At 50.7% G+C, this 15,276-nt stretch overlaps 4 protein-coding genes across 4 annotated transcripts; 1 reads left to right on the top strand and 3 right to left on the bottom strand.

The window, feature by feature from the left end:
- Nucleotides 1–1,425: 1,425 nt before the first annotated feature.
- Nucleotides 1,426–2,033, bottom strand: BKA67DRAFT_660517 (uncharacterized protein; the record flags this gene model as incomplete). Its single annotated transcript, XM_046107644.1, has 2 exons — nt 1,426–1,785; nt 1,887–2,033. The coding sequence occupies 2 exons, from the start codon at nt 2,031–2,033 to the stop codon at nt 1,426–1,428; spliced, it is 507 nt and encodes a 168-aa protein (XP_045956006.1).
- A 2,266-nt stretch (nt 2,034–4,299) lies between these two features.
- On the bottom strand, nt 4,300–5,858 carry BKA67DRAFT_520662 (uncharacterized protein; the record flags this gene model as incomplete). The annotated part of the gene is made up of 2 exons (XM_046098204.1): nt 4,300–4,506; nt 4,560–5,858. Coding segments are annotated over 2 exons (1,506 nt in total), but the record flags the coding sequence as incomplete, so codon positions are not given.
- Nucleotides 5,859–8,673: 2,815 nt separating this feature from the next.
- BKA67DRAFT_660515 (eukaryotic mitochondrial regulator protein-domain-containing protein) lies at nt 8,674–9,852 on the top strand (the record flags this gene model as incomplete). The annotated part of the gene is made up of 2 exons (XM_046107643.1): nt 8,674–9,102; nt 9,310–9,852. The coding sequence occupies 2 exons, from the start codon at nt 8,674–8,676 to the stop codon at nt 9,850–9,852; spliced, it is 972 nt and encodes a 323-aa protein (XP_045956004.1).
- A 398-nt stretch (nt 9,853–10,250) lies between these two features.
- On the bottom strand, nt 10,251–11,618 carry BKA67DRAFT_660514 (tyrosine phosphatase; the record flags this gene model as incomplete). Its single annotated transcript, XM_046107642.1, has 3 exons — nt 10,251–10,497; nt 10,558–10,892; nt 11,247–11,618. 3 exons carry the CDS (start codon nt 11,616–11,618, stop codon nt 10,251–10,253), a joined length of 954 nt encoding a protein of 317 aa, XP_045956003.1.
- Nucleotides 11,619–15,276: the final 3,658 nt, after the last annotated feature.

Genomic DNA, 15,276 nt, shown 5'->3' with positions numbered 1-15,276 from the left:
CAATCCATCAACAAATATTTAGGACAACTCTGCAAAAACCCTTTTTCGAACCTCCAACGTGTCAGCAGAGGTTGAGGGATCGTGAGGATCTCGGGACTCGGTGGCGAAATATTTCGCCTCACATTACAGTAAAGGTATCCAATTTCTACAACTCCGCTCAAATGCAGGCGTCCTCAGGAGATGTATGGCTGCATCGAAGGATGGTGTTGAGAGTGCTCCGTACAAACAATCCATACTTCCCCACGCCCTCGCAGCATACTCTGTTCAGTTCCATAAATGTTAAAGCAAGGACCACTCAAAGGCATAGGGGCTATCCCCGTAGCGGCTTCATGACGTCGGTGGAACTACGAAGAACCCTGCAATGACCTTTGCAGGGTCGCAACACTAGAGGAAGCTAGCCTGCCACTGTCCAAGCTTGTGGATCGAGGTAACTTGCGGAAGATATTGTGAATTACCTGCCATGTATGGCTTGATGGCAGATGGCTCCACGATGTCTTTGAGACCAACTTAGTGTAATTTGTCAATGGGAGCATTGGCCTCTAAGCTAAGAGTAAGTTGACCTTGGACTATGGTGAAATGTTCACATGTTCAAATTGGGTCAGCCTGTCGATCTTGTTTAGTCCGGCCGCATGTTTGGCGCCAGTAGCTTTTGTTTTGTATTATTTCATTTTCACTTGTAGCAAAATGCAGTTCGAGGCAGAACAGAGCTCAAGGCCTCCACCACACACCAAGTCAACATAGTTGCTAACTGGTGGTGACGCCTCAATCTAATAGAAACTCTCATGTCCCCATATTGCGTACCCCGAGAGTGCCTATCCCGAAAGCGCGGCCGTCCCCTTAACCCACGCTCTGAAGAGGAAAGTTATCTTCAGAGTATAGGTTATGTCACATATACACACTCCGAGCGGTAGGCTGCTGGCTCCAAACGTCGATGGAGCCGACTTTGCAATAGTTCCATTTACGAGGTCAGAGTTCCGCAAGGGAGAACGCTCATCTACCCAGTGTCTTCTCACGCACCCCTATCTCCAATTTCTTCCCTTTTATGCAAGCAAGTTCCCTACACGGTACGCGATCTCCAAAATTCCATACCCCTCAACAGTCGGTCCTTACGCTGCGCACGCGAACGTGGAAAACACAGACTATTAAGCGGTCAACATGGCAGTATTTGTGTACGTTATTAATTGTTGCTAAACATCTGACTCCGTAATACTAATGCGCGAGCAGGGGTATACTGAAAATCCAAACAGCTATCCGCTATGGACAGCAATCGCGCGCCAGAAAGTGGTATCATATACATGGCTTAGAAGCAACCTTGGTCCGACGCCCATCATTAATGCCCGTAGTTTCCTTTCATCTCACACATACTCATTATCGCCTAGGTCATGGTCTGTATCGCTAAAATATTCCATGGAACCTGAAACGCCTTTACGCCCTCCAAGCAGACGAGGTTCGTGTCGAGGCATTACGGCCGAGGGTGGCGCGTCCTGTAAATCGGCTGTGTCGCTCCTTGTGAGCCCACCAGTAGGCGGCACCAAAGACTGTTCCCACGAACCATAACAGCAAGTTGACCAGGTCGATCCACACGGCGTTCTTCATCCGGGTGATATCCCCGTTTCCTTCCGGGTTCTCGTGGATGTACATCTTGCCAAAGATGCCAAATACTGCGCACCAGAGTATGAAGATAACCAAGCTCCAGGCCGGCACTAGAGCAAAGCGGAGGATGAAAGGGATGAAGTAGAGGATCGAAGTCAGGGCGGACAGTGATCCAACGACGACCGCGTAGACCTATGTATGAGATCAGTCCACTGATTCGTGCCAAGCTGCCATTGCGATTCTTCCAAGTCAAGAGACGCTGAGCTCTTTGAGATTGGATGGGGAAAACTTACCCATTTTCCATCAGCATATACATGAGCTTTGCGAGCCCGGTCGAGATCGGTGCCATAGAGACCTATGACAACCAGTGCCATTACAAACTGGCAAAAGTGCAGTAATGAGAAGAGCAAGTAGCTCAGGGCCATGCCGAAGAGGCCCATCTTGACTTGTCGTATTTACTCGCGAATCGTGCCGTGGTGTGTCTTCGTGAATTGTAGATCAACGCTGCACGGAAACAACGCGTATGATCGTCTGAAGTACGTCTGGAATGTCGGTGAAGAGCTGAGGCGACACAACCCAAGAATGAAGGTGCGAAATCACCAAATTTGAGACTCCCGTGCGCAAAGGTTAGCGCTTCATTTCCAAGATTCAATGTTTCTGTTTATGACGTAATGGGTCCCTGTCAAAGAGCAGCCGCGCCAAAATTGGCAGAAGCTAGACTAGATTGCGACGCGCCACGGTAGAGGAACTTTCCTTGAACAGGGGTTTCACGACTTTCCCATCCTATCACGATGACGATTTCCCATCTAAATCGAACGCGGAGCTTATTATCTGGGTTCCTGGAATGAGTATGAAGTCTAGACTGGGGTCCTCTGATACATACATAGTACAACTTCAAAGAACGCTCTTCGGTATAGTCAAGCAGGGGGGTTACAGAAGTTGGTACGCACGAGTAGACTCCACACCGCCAGCAGTAAAAACGAACCGAAACCCAAGTTTATTTAATCTTGTTCCATCTGTTGCCAGTGACATCGCTACAAATGATTCTAACTCATCCTAACCGATTCTGGCAGCTCCAGCTCACTCCATCTCATGAAACCTGAAGGTTTCCCTAAAAGTGCTTGGAGAGATCGCCGAATCTCGGCTCTACCACTTGGCAGTATATTAAACGGAATGAAGCAACATCGAGGTCTTCTAACTCATCCGCGTGGCTGCCATACTTGCTAGTATAAACCCCCGACACTTGTGATATTTGTTAGCAAACCTGGCTTATCACCGGATGCTACTCGTGAGAACACGAATTTGTATGGCAATTCGGCGTACATTTTATTTTGCAAGATTTTCTGCAGGTGGCAACAGCCATGCATTCTGTGCTTCGGCATCCATTACAAATGGCTGTGTTGATCCCCTCGGCAATTTGCCCTAGATGAAATCACATGATGAAAAACCTCTCACTTTCTTGTAATGCCTGAGCCTAGGAGTAACCTATGCTGGCGGTTACTCGTGTCTTGTCAAAACGGTACTGCACCGGATTAATATTGAGGACGTTCTCCGCGTACTGGTTCCCTTACGTTTGCGCACCCTCTACTGAATCAGACGGGAAACACGAACTGTACGTATGTTGGCAACAAACCGGAGTGCTTCAGCTTTGTTGCAATGATGCTGTTCTACACCGCGAATTCAGTATGGTATGAGGATCTTGTGTCATGCACATATACAGTGTGGGTGTTGCCAGATGGTCGAATTGTGTTTTTGTGTATCCCCGGACACACGCGAGGGCCTGGGAGATCTCCGTATATATGTGCGACGACACTACTCCACTTCCAAAAGACCGTTTATCGGAAGTATGACGGGAGCAAGTGTCCAAGTATAATAATCCAGGTGGTTCATACTATCTCATATCCCACAGAAGAAGACAATCATCTTACGTGACATCGCAGGCGTTCCGTATGGCAGCAGGTTGGATGGAGCGTGGCCCTGGGCGTTTCTTCCTGCATGTTTCCAAGTCTCGAGGGCAACCTATAGACATACCAACCATCAGTAACCGTGGCCAGTGGGCTATGATTACACGTGGAAGGTGAATTATGAGCCTGAAACAGGCCAGTGGCAGAGCCTTTGGGGCATCTACTCTTGTTGGTATTCATCACGATCGCTATCCTGATCGTCTTTGCCGAAAATGTTATTCCACCACGAGAACATGCTCGTTACCTCTACCGCAATAGAATGCCCGCCCCCTACGACCCTGAATTCATTCGCCGATGGGCTGGTGGTTGTACAGACGATTACAGACAAATATCAACGGTGATTCAAGGACTCAAGATGAAACATGTGAAAAGTGGTATCATTAAGTATGTTGAGCCAACCTCCATTTTCGTTTGCTAGCTCGTTGTTTCGAAGCCAATCCAGCCCACCCTGTTGCTATGATACAATCAACCTGTCCCAAGTGGCCTATGGGAAACAGAGATATGTTTCCGGATATGATTATACTCTTATTTTTCTTTCGAAGACCGGCAATCCCGTCGAGTCGCGTGACATAGCAAAACCGCAGTCGGTTCCTGTGATGTTTTCTCGGATGTGCAGACCCGGGCCCGCTGGACAGAAGTCGAAGTAAACTAACTCAATAAATCCAGCTCTTTAGAAGACTGCTGAGCCGAGCATATGTTGCAAGGCTGCATCCATGAATGGCCGGAATCCTTGTTATGCAGATTAAGCAGCAGCCGTAGCTGTTGCTGCTCCAGACACTGATTGCCGCTTCTTCGCTTTGGCCTTTGCGGCGGCAGCCTTTTTAGCTGACTCATCCTCCAGTGCCTTTTGCGAGAAGTCCTTCCACTTTCTCCAACCATCAAAATCGATCAAGGCTTGCATACATCCCCACTCCATAACCTTTCTCTCTAACCAGACAAAGTTTACGGGCTACAGCGAGATATGATTAGCGTGTCTTTTGAACGGGACCGATGAGGACATACCTTTGTCAAGAAATCGTTGCAGCCAGCAGCCAAGGCTTCGTGTCTGTCGCTCTGAAGGGAACTGGCTGTCAAGGCTACAATAATTACAGGGCTCTTGAACATCTCCGTGTTCGGAAGCTTATCCTTTTCGTCCAGCTCGCCTTGAACCTCATCTGGAGCTCGGCTGGCAGATGAGGAGAAGACGCCTATCGAGTTGACTTTTTCGATTCTTCTGATTTCGCGAGTAGCGTCCAGACCATTCATGATTGGTAGCTGAATGTCCATCAAGACCAAATGAAACCCACCCGATCTCCACTTGGTAACAGCGTCTCGGCCATTCATTGCTGTTTGCCATCTAACCTTGAGTCGTTTGACGAAAGCTTCGAGTAGTTTCAAGTTGATGATGTTGTCTTCGACGATCAGAACATTGATGGGCGGAACACTGCCGTTCAGCATGCCAGGTGGAAGTGACGGGGCCTCCATGGTCTTCTTCTTCTTGGGGCGTGCAAAAGACCGAGGCGATGCCACCCTGGGAGGTGGGGGAGTGGCAATGCGTTCCGGTGCGGGAGGTGTGGGCATCGGAGGAGCGCTCGGAGGCGGGTGAGCATGCGGATGAGCGGCATGGTTTGTCTGATCTGTGGAGGCACCTGAGTGAGTCCTTGATCGCTGAGGTCTTGTAGTATAAGTGTGCGTACCAATGCTTGCCGGAACCGGTACTGGGTGTTGTGTGTGCGATACATGACTGGTGGCAGTCGATATCGGAGAAGCAGTATGCAATCTCTGTATCTTCGGCCTCGCAGCCAGACGTCTCGCAGCGCTACCGCCAGGAGAGGGTAATGGAGGCAATTGACCGTTGTTGAGAATGGCCATGGAAGGAGTCATGTGCATTGCGCCTCCGTTGGTGGCTAGTGTTGCGTGTGATTGAGCTGCCGGGGGATATGGTGGAAAGTACTCGGTCCCTGATTCGTGAGGCCTGTTGACATCGTCGCTGTAGTATCTGATATTGGGTGACGCTTTCGGAGTTCTGCGTGTTGGAACGTCGATCAGAAGGGCGTCGTCCACGGTTTGTCCGCCTGGGAAATATGCATCGATCGTCCTTCCCATCGGTTCGTCTGGTTGGAGGTGACGAGGGTTCTGTTCCTTTGGAGCGATGCGGATTGTGAGGTCTGGAGAGTCGAACTGGCGGCCGAGGGAATTGGCGTATTTGCGTAGGATCATGTCGCGCACATCGTCGACCAAATCCTCTTCGTTGATTGTGACCATGGTGGCCGAAGCCCCTGGTCGCTTGACCCAGATCTTCCTGGTCACCATGTTTCCGCTAATAGGCAGTAGTTGGTCCGAATCCAGGTCGTGCACCTGTCCCGAGTCCAGGAGGGTCCTGATCAAGGCCTCCTGTCGGCTGGGCACGAGGCTCTGGCGTCTTGGAACGGCGGGACGAGATGCGGTGGGAGAGGAATGTAGGCTGGGTGAGACGGGGGTGACAATGTCGATGCCAACAGCGTCGGCTCGGTCGGGATCAGTCAGAGCAGCTGGCCGGCGGGCATGAGTATCAGCATTCGCGGGGGTTTGATGAGCATGAGCCGAAGGTGTTGTCGTGGAAGCAGGTTCGGAGCTAGTTTTGAGGGAGGGTGGAGGTTTTAGTAGTGTAGCAGCGATGGCTTTGTCCGTGACCGAGTCTATTGTGGGCGATTCAATTGCATTATCTGGAGTCGCAGGTTGCTCGGTAATGCTGGGGAGAGAAGTGTTGTTGACTGCAGGAGATGTTAATGCAGTCGCAGTCGCAGTTGCAGCCGCCGGGGAATTAGCTTTTGCTAGGCCTGGGGCCCGAGTATTATGCTGCTGCTGATCGCTGCATGTACCGAGCGTGGAGCCTTCATCGGCTGTTTCGTTGGAGTTGCCAGTGCTTGTGCCTGTGCCTGTGCTGGTGCTGGTATTAACGTTGGCGCTAGCTAGTGTCTCACCATGGGCTACAGAAGCCATGTCCATTTCCTTTTCCCTTGCTTTTCCTTTTTCTGATTCCTTTTCGTGGATCTGACCGTCTTCATTGTCATCATAATTATTGTTGTTGATGTTGGAATCGGGCGTCAAAGTATTAGTTTCCATGGATTCCGTGTCTCCCGGTGATATTGCTGCCACCTTCGTAGGCTCTCTCTGCTCGGCATTTCTTGCTGCAGCGGACGTAGACACCCCCGTAGATGGTCTGCTTTTGCCTGCACCCATTTTCATACCGTCTGCCCGAGAGTCGTTGCTCTGCGAGTATGTGCTCGAAACCTTGGGCTCTATTTCCGTGTTGACTATTGCTCCTTTGTGGTTGCCGTCCTCACCAGCTTCTTTCGAGGTATGATTTGACGAAGCTGCATAATTGGTGCTCCTCTGGGACCCTGGCCGCCCAGACTTGGTACTGTCCCTGCTCGAGGTTACCGATGGTGAGTTGCTGTGGCGCCGGAGCAGCTTCGCCTTGATCAGGGCCCTGAGCTCGCCCATTGAGGTGTGCTGGAAAAACGACGAGACATTGGACTTGGGCTCGGACTCCACATTGCCCGACATTCAAGCACTTTTCTTTTTGCAGATGCTCTGGAAGGGAAGGAAACAAAATCTTGGTTTAGAGGGTTAGGAAATTATTTGGGGAGCGTAGTAGCACTCGGCCTGTGGACGACAGATATGGCCTAAATCATTAGTGATAAAAGCGCCACTACCGTTAGGAACGGCTTCGGTCATGCGATGGACGAGACCAGACAGAAAAAGAGTGTCCTGACCTTGCACTACAACAAATACGTGCAGGCTGGGGTAGTATTGTGGTATCCCAATATCACGCTTACTTGGTTTTAGAGAGATGCAGCAGTGACTCCTTGTTCTTCTCGGAAAGTGGTTGAAATTACTGGCCCAGAATGGACTGAAATCGTGATGCGGAAGAAGTGTGCACCAAGACAAAAAAGAAACAAGGATTGGAATATTGGAATCGCGCTGTCGACGCGTTCCCAGGCCTCAAAGGCTTCCCTGGGGAACGAGAGAGCGCCAGGGGGCCCGTCCTTCCTCTCCCCACTCCGGTCGAGATCACTATCGCCACATAATCCTTGCAAAGAAACATGAGGCAACCGACGGCCTGATTCCGACATCATGTTTGCTTTGCTTCCTCCGACAAGACGTGCATTCGCATTGCTCCGTGACAGCGACAAGCAAACGAGTAAGGCTGAGCATTATCAGGGACCCGGAAGCAGACGATTCAGGCAAATATCAGGCCACATTCTGGAAACTAAAGGCTAGTCTGCATATGCTAAGCAGCCGTTGGGCATGAGCAGCACCATAAAGCGAGAAAGATGACATTGGACCTTAGACTAGCTACGCGAGCTAACAGATGCTACCACTCAGGAGCACATACGCCTGGGGTGAAGGTTTAATGTCTTATACCCCCTGGAAGCATCTTGGCAGCCGCGAGAGTGATGTTTCGGCTTGTGGATTTTAATCACCATGTCTGTTGACAAGGGCATACATATCCTTGCTTCAACGTTCGCGGCGATGACCACGTTTGTACAAGTTTTTATACCAGCAGATACATACTCGGTTAAAAACTTGCGAATTGGCAATATCACACCAGCTCGACATGTATACGAGCGCAATTAAGTTTGTAGGGCATTGATACAGCACTTTCCTTCTTTTAGGTCTCACCCGGTATCACTGCGCCGATGCTTGGGTATAGCCTTCTGTCGGGCAGGCCAATTCGTCGCGGGCTTGACTATCGTGACAAGCTTGGAAGCCAATGCGGATGCCGTCTGATTCATGAGTATCTTCCGATTGTAATTGCAAGGGGAGCGAAATTATAATCTTACAAAACAATAATTTGAATGAATGAAAGACTCACTCCAACCTCTTCTAGTCCTCGGGCGTTTGTGGGTTTCTTAGCGAGGACTCGTACGGATCCGCAACAGGCCTCTGAGTCTAAAAGAACTCAAGGTTGAAGGCCCGTCGCCGACGGGTATTGGATGTTCAAGACGCAGCAGCGGCCCCACATCAGATTAATCCGTTCTTCCGGGCCCCCGACCAATTTTCTCCAGAGCAGACCAGATCCTCGCAGGCGCATCAAATCACCGGAAGAGCTTGATGTGAGCTGCCCGACAGCTTCTCACGCCCGAACAAAATGCCGCCAAGGATATCATCTTCGGCGGTCACGCCGTCGACGTCTTCAATACTGCAAATATGTAACGTGGCTTTCAAGGCACCGCAGCAGCAACAGATCACTGCGACTTTCTCCACCACCACCAGTCGCGCCTACACCCCGAAGGCTAGGAGGCTGTTCTGGAAGTGGCTCACGAAGCAAGGCACCCAGTTCAAGAGACCATCGGAGAAGGGCACCAACTATGTCTCTGGAAAAAGCCACCCTTTCCCGTTGAACACGCAATTCCGCAGTACTCCCATCCTGGACGACCGAGCTCGCGAGTTGATATGGCAAAAGATCATCCAAAAGGGGGAGACCATCAAGGCCGTCTCGGCAGAACTTGGTGTCGACATCAACAGAGTTGCTGCTGTTGTGAGGTTAAAAGAGGTCGAGAAGGACATGATAGCAAAGGTAAGTCGATGGCTGGTTACTCTCATCTGCACCCTCGACTTGAGTTGCCCTTGATATGAGTCTTGAAGACACGTACATGGTTATAAAACTGTTGCGATCCTGTCTGACCTAGTTTCGGCACTTTAATCCATAAAATCTGGTTCTTTTTTCTTTTTTCCCGCCTCCTGTTGCAACCAGCACTTGCTAACACGCAATGTCATGAAACAGGGCAAGCAGCTCGCGCTTCCATACGCCAAAGCAATTCAGTCTATGCTCCCTACCAAGAGCTTCCGATCGGATCAACAGAATGATCCCCTCGAGAACATCAACGAACTTCACATCCACCCACACACGATGAAGCAGCTCTACTGGCCCACGTCTGAATCGAGACAGTTCACGCGAGAGGACGCCGCCAAGGCCTTCCACCGCAAGATGCTTTCTGCAGACGAGCGCGTGCCACATCCCGAGCTGGTACAGATGGAGAGGGATTTGTTGCAAGGCAAGAACCCCTCGGAGGCAAAGACTCGCTTCACTGAATCTGCGAGGGAGTCTGAGCGGAAGGCTGCCGAGGAACGAATCAAACAGGTCCAGCAAGAAGAGGCCGCCATGACCAGGATCAACACGAAGCGTTTCGAGTTCAGATTCAAGGAGATCAACGCCGAGGATGTTGGTTCCGACGGCCGGAAGATCACCGCTGTCGGTGCGAGATACGGCAGACCCTCATACGACCGCGTCAAGGGTGCTGTCAAGATCCCCACCAGTGTTCCCTGAGCCGTCGCCCTTTGGCCCTGTCTGAATTTGTACTATAACCAGGTGAGACCACCTATATAGGTAGTTTCGAGGATACCAGCCCAGCCCTACGAGGTTGGGCCATTTGCGAGTCCACTGCACCTAGACAGCAGGAGTTCTTGTACACCATCTGTACCACGAGCGAAGCAATTGTGTGTGTATGAGTATTTGAGTGGCGGAATGACGGATAGCCAATCGAGAGGCGATGGGCTTGTCAATAGCTTTAGGGGTCACAATAGGCCCACGGAGCACACAAAATCCAACGTCTGACATGAACCCCTTGCCTGTGCTACGCTTGTTTCTTCTCTATAAAATTATTGTTTCTCGGATAGCTATTACAGCTTTCCACCAAGTCTGGTGCCATCCATATCCAGTTGGCGTCACGCTTGCATCTCAGCAACTATTCTTTCGGCCTCGGCCTCGGACTCCTTCTGCGCAATAACAACCATCTCTGCATGCTTCTGCCAGTCGAGTGGGGAGCCCCCCTGTCCCGCGGCATCAACAACGAGGTTCTCGCGTAACTGCTTGATCTCGTCCTCGGTCAGGAACTTTAGTTCGATGACGCATTTCTCGACTGAGCCCCACGTCTCCCGGATCTTGTTCAAGGTTCCCACCATGTTCTCCTTCCTGCAAACTCTGTGTTAGTACGAGAGGTTGATCCCGGTGCAAAGAAGCAGCCTTGCTTACCTGGACCCTATCATGCGCCACGCCCCCGCCGAGTTGCCCCCGAGCGCGGGCTCCTTGATCAAGTGCCGCATAAACTCGCCGTGGCGCGACTTGAGACCGAGGTCTGTGAGACTGTACTCGTGCGCCACGATATCGTCCTCAACGCCGCACAGAGAGAGGATCAGAGCGCAGATCACGCCAGTGCGGTCCTTGCCGGCTGAGCAGTGCAGCAGCACTGGTGCGGGAATACCGCCTTCGGAGGTGGCAAGATGTTTCAGGATGTTCTGGTAGGGTTGCGCCTCATTATCTGGTACAGAGGCTGACCTGAGGATGTCTTGGTATGCTTTGATGAACCCCTATGCGTAATGATGTTAGTCATTCAGCCGTGTTGGTCAGTCAGCGGTCGTGGGGGGATGTGCAGATACGAATTTGATGGGCGGAATCCAAGACAGGCATGTAAGTCAGAGGGTATTTCGACATCACAGCCTGCCTCTAATCGGTCCGCATGCCCGGAGCTGTGGGCAGTATGGGCGGTGTAAGAAACAGAAGAGAGGGGGACAAGGAGAGAGAGGGAGACGGAAAAAGAGAAGGAGAGAAGAAAATGATACAAGAAGCATGTGCCGGCCCCCAAAGCCCTGTCCCGTACCGGCACCGAGGACAGCAGTACACTCTTTTCTAGGAACAGGCTTTCTATGTTATTGAGTGCTTACCTCAGAACTCTTATCAGCGTAGTTCTTGAACCTCTTTGCAAGAGCTTCGGGTGAATAGTCCTGGTCTAGAAAAACAGGGGCGAATATGCGTCTCGATCCTTCCCATTCTTTGGGTTGGCGGCCATGGCCGGCTTTGGCGTCCTTTTCCAGCTCGTTCTGTGATCTCAGGTCGTAGACATCTGTGACCTTGAGTCTTTGCAATTCAGAAATACCTTGGTCCGTCACTTTGGACGGCTCCGAGGACCGGAATACCACGCCTGAGCGCACGACTTTGCCGGGCTGCGAAGCGATCGGGTAGCCACCGATGTCCCGGAAATTTGGGAGACCTTCGATGAAGACGAATGGTGGTGAAGGGAGTCTCGAGTCTGCCATTTTCCTCGAGTTGCTGTGCAAGATTGGTGGTGCAAGCTTTATGCAGTGCATGTAGATCGCAGCCTAAGTTTAGCTTTGAACTCAGCGTAGCTTATGTCTGAGTATAGCGAGGGGTAAATACGATGCACCAAAGATCTGACCAGTAGTGAGATTTTGTGACCAATTTAGGTTTGGGGGTCACAAACGGGGGCCACAAGTAGTGTCCCAATGGGTTGTGCAATGTCAGCAGCCGGATGTGCACAAGCTTGACGCTATGGAGGGCGTACTGTAAATCGTATCTGAGGCTCTCAATTGATATACCGTAGATTTGTGTTTCTTCGTTCAAAAGGGCCATAGAGTAAGTTTAGAGGGGTGTGGAGGGGCAGGAAGCAAGCCGAACCAACTCCCGCCCTTTGGTTAAGTAGAAACGCTAGTTCAGGCACATCATCAGGCACATCATTAGGCACAGGTATGACTTGTGTGATGCTCTTCTGCTTCCGGACTGGCCAGTTGATTTGCAGCAACCAGGGTGCGTAAACTTTTGGTTGGCAAGACAGGTACGGTTCCGTTTGTGCCAAAAAAATTTAAAAATTTTTTATACAGTTGAGACAAATGGAAGTGATCCTGTTTCTTGGTGGGGCATCGCAAAGCAACCGTCACGGCTTTGGTTTTCCACGGCTTTGGCTTTCGCTTGCGGCGGCTCTTGAGTTAGAGCCTCTCCAAGATTTCCCCTCATCACACCCCTTCTCAGCAGCCTGTCCAACGTCGTTCTATTCTCATTTCAACTCACTGTCTGGACTACATCACACCGATTAATGCGATTGTTGTCACAGCTGAGCCCACCTAGTACGCCCACGGTGCTTTTCGACATTTCCAGAGGTCGAGTTCGCTAGCAAGGCACAATTTAGTCCTTGTGACTGAGCTAGAGCTGGCAAAGCCACCCCCGGATCCAGTGTTGTTGACATCATTCCTGAACAACTGCATCTCACGAGACCGGAGCTCACTTCTTACCTCCCCGTTCAGCCCTTCCAAATTCCACTTGCCTGCTAGGTTGAGTCAAATTGCTGTTTAACACTAAAAGCTGATGCCTGAAAATGCCTGCATATCTTAGGCGCCTTGTCCGTTGCCTGCCTGAAGTTGAGGTATAGCAAGCTTGCAACTGCGAGTCAAGCCCCATCGTGGTCGGGTTGGGTTGCGAACCAATTTTGCTTACAAATACGATACATTCAGAAAAGGCTTCCTTGATGATTCCGAGGTTTCTCGGTTCACTTTCGTCTCGAGTTTTGTTGCGGCCGTCAAGCGAGGCTGGTAAGAATTCCGTGGAGCAAGGCTCTCTCTGTAATTACGTTTCATACTTTCCCTTCTAGTTCCGCTATCCACCTAGTCTCGCTCATTCTGCACCCTCACACTGTTTATACATATGCACAGCCAACAATGTCTTGTTCGATGAATCCATTCTCGGTCAAGGCTAGGATATTGTATTGCTCGGAACTGGGGTATCGAAGGCTATAAGTACACCGCGTGCCTTGTGGCTCCAGTCTAGTCGAATGTCTTCTCCTTTGTCATCGAAACATAGCCACATCAGCATGTAGCGTGTTTTCCTCTTGGCCCCCGTCTATTCTATAAAACTCAAGGAAAATGGAAGTAATGAGCGGCCAGTCCGAAGTTAAGCTGTTAGTAACAAGCTTAGCGCCATATTGTCAGATGAGCCTAGGTGCATTAGTTCGTCATGCTCTCTGCCACAGAAGATGGAAACTTCAACCTACCAGATGCTTGGTGCCAAATCTCGAAGTTGATTAACCGCTAATGAACCACTCCACCCAGTCGGGGCGTTTGCGGAAGCACATAGGACAGCTGGAATCGAATTTCCAGGAATTATTCGAATTGGGACACTCAGGCTTCTTCTAGTTAGCTCATTGCTCGCATACTTTCTCAGTATTTCATCCGGTGACTCACGCATTTCCATCGGTAATTATCTCCATTTTTCGAGGACAAGGACCCGGAAGACGTTGTAGACCACTCCGAACTACTGGCACGCGAGTGATTGTCCCTCTTTGAGCTCTTGTGGCTGCTCCTGTGGCTGCTCTTGTGGCTGCTCTTGCTTCCGGAGCGATGTTCGCTGTCATAGTAGTGTCCCGGCATATTCTCGATAGTAGACAGTTGAATGGTGGAATTCCAAAGGATGATAAATTCGAGTCGGTTGTACAAACGGGAGAAGATCTGTAAGTGCACTGTTTGAATGCTCGAAGGATATCAGGAAGAGCATACGAGTCCGTGGTCTTCCTGTTTATACTGCTGATCGAGTAATCGAGCTTTGACCATTGTTCCTCAATGCTCAGCCAGCTTGAGGCAAAATGAGGCCATTCAGAGGCCGGAAACAGCCTGAGCGAATGTCTGACGGAGTGTCCGTCCAAGGCGGTCGCGATCGTATGGATGGGAATGGCTACAAATCGTGTCACGGTGAATCCTCAGCCTCCGGTACCACTGTTGTTGACTTGGAAGGATTACTGCCCCCGAAAAGGCAGTCTTCGAGAAGCTTAGAATTCATTGAAATGCCAATAAGCAAGCCTGCTTTTGGACACCATGGCCCCCACTGGCGGTCTTCCAATATGAAAAAGCTCGGTGAGCTGAGCCGGCAGTGACCAGCAAAGTGGAAAATGTAACCTTTGTTCCAGAGCTAAGCACCAACGTGCTGTTATGAGTCGTGCGGTTTCAAGTTCTTTGTGCCAGGACCTGCAGCCCTATCGGGGTCCTTTACTACCATAATGAACGGGGTGATGCAGGTCCAACTGCGCCAATTTCGATCTGCAAAATTGCTGCCTCGTGGCCATGACATGGTGTCACTCGCCTTGGTGAGGCCGTGCTTCATTTTCTTTGTAGTATAGCGAGATCACCTCAGGCTAATTAATTTTCTCTTTTGGTCGAATCTGCCATTACCGCAGGCATTCTGGATCCACAATGTCGCCCGGTTGACACTGAGTTATGGGTAGGCTTTCCCAGGGGCTGCCACCACGCCCAAGGCCCCCTTCGAGGTGAACTTGGCATAGCCATGTCCACTGTCTCCGGGTATTGAGAATATGTCATCTCGTATCGTGTGCCAATGGCTCGGTGTACCAGTGTACGGCGTTGGGGCCTAGGAGATGAGGACCATCCTAGAGACGATGATATTCGTACAGCATCTCGCCTGTTTCTCTTTCGTGTTGCGCCCAGACTCTTTTCTTCGCGCTGAGAGCACATCTCAACCTCTTCTCAGCCTCTACCGATGCCTGAGCCCATCTGTCTCATCAACGGTTGGTACTTTTACGGCAGGCTCCCTGCCTGGAGCTGTGATTGGTTGTCAAGGTACCCGAGCATCTCACCTCGGTGGCAAGACTAGCTCCAATGACAATTGTCAACTGCCTCTTGTCATTCACAGCTTTGACATACCCATACCAGCGACCACCTCATTGTCGACCTGGTTTGATTAGACTTTTCGATGAGTATGATGAAGCTGTGATGAAGAAAGATGAAAAGGACGGAGTAGGATGACGTCGTTGCGTTCGAGACAAAGTGTCCGAGGACCTGCTGGCATCACCCCGCTTCTTCACTGCAAATATGGTCCAAAACAAGCGTCGAGGCAGCATCCAAAACTCATCGGCTTCGGGGGAGCATCATGAGCGTTTTATATATCCATGACATA

The sequence above is a fragment of the Truncatella angustata genome (genome assembly GCF_020726525.1).
Source record: "Truncatella angustata strain MPI-SDFR-AT-0073 chromosome Unknown BKA67scaffold_6, whole genome shotgun sequence".
Classification (NCBI taxonomy): domain Eukaryota; kingdom Fungi; phylum Ascomycota; class Sordariomycetes; order Amphisphaeriales; family Sporocadaceae; genus Truncatella; species Truncatella angustata.
This window is presented reverse-complemented; position numbering and strand designations above follow the sequence as displayed.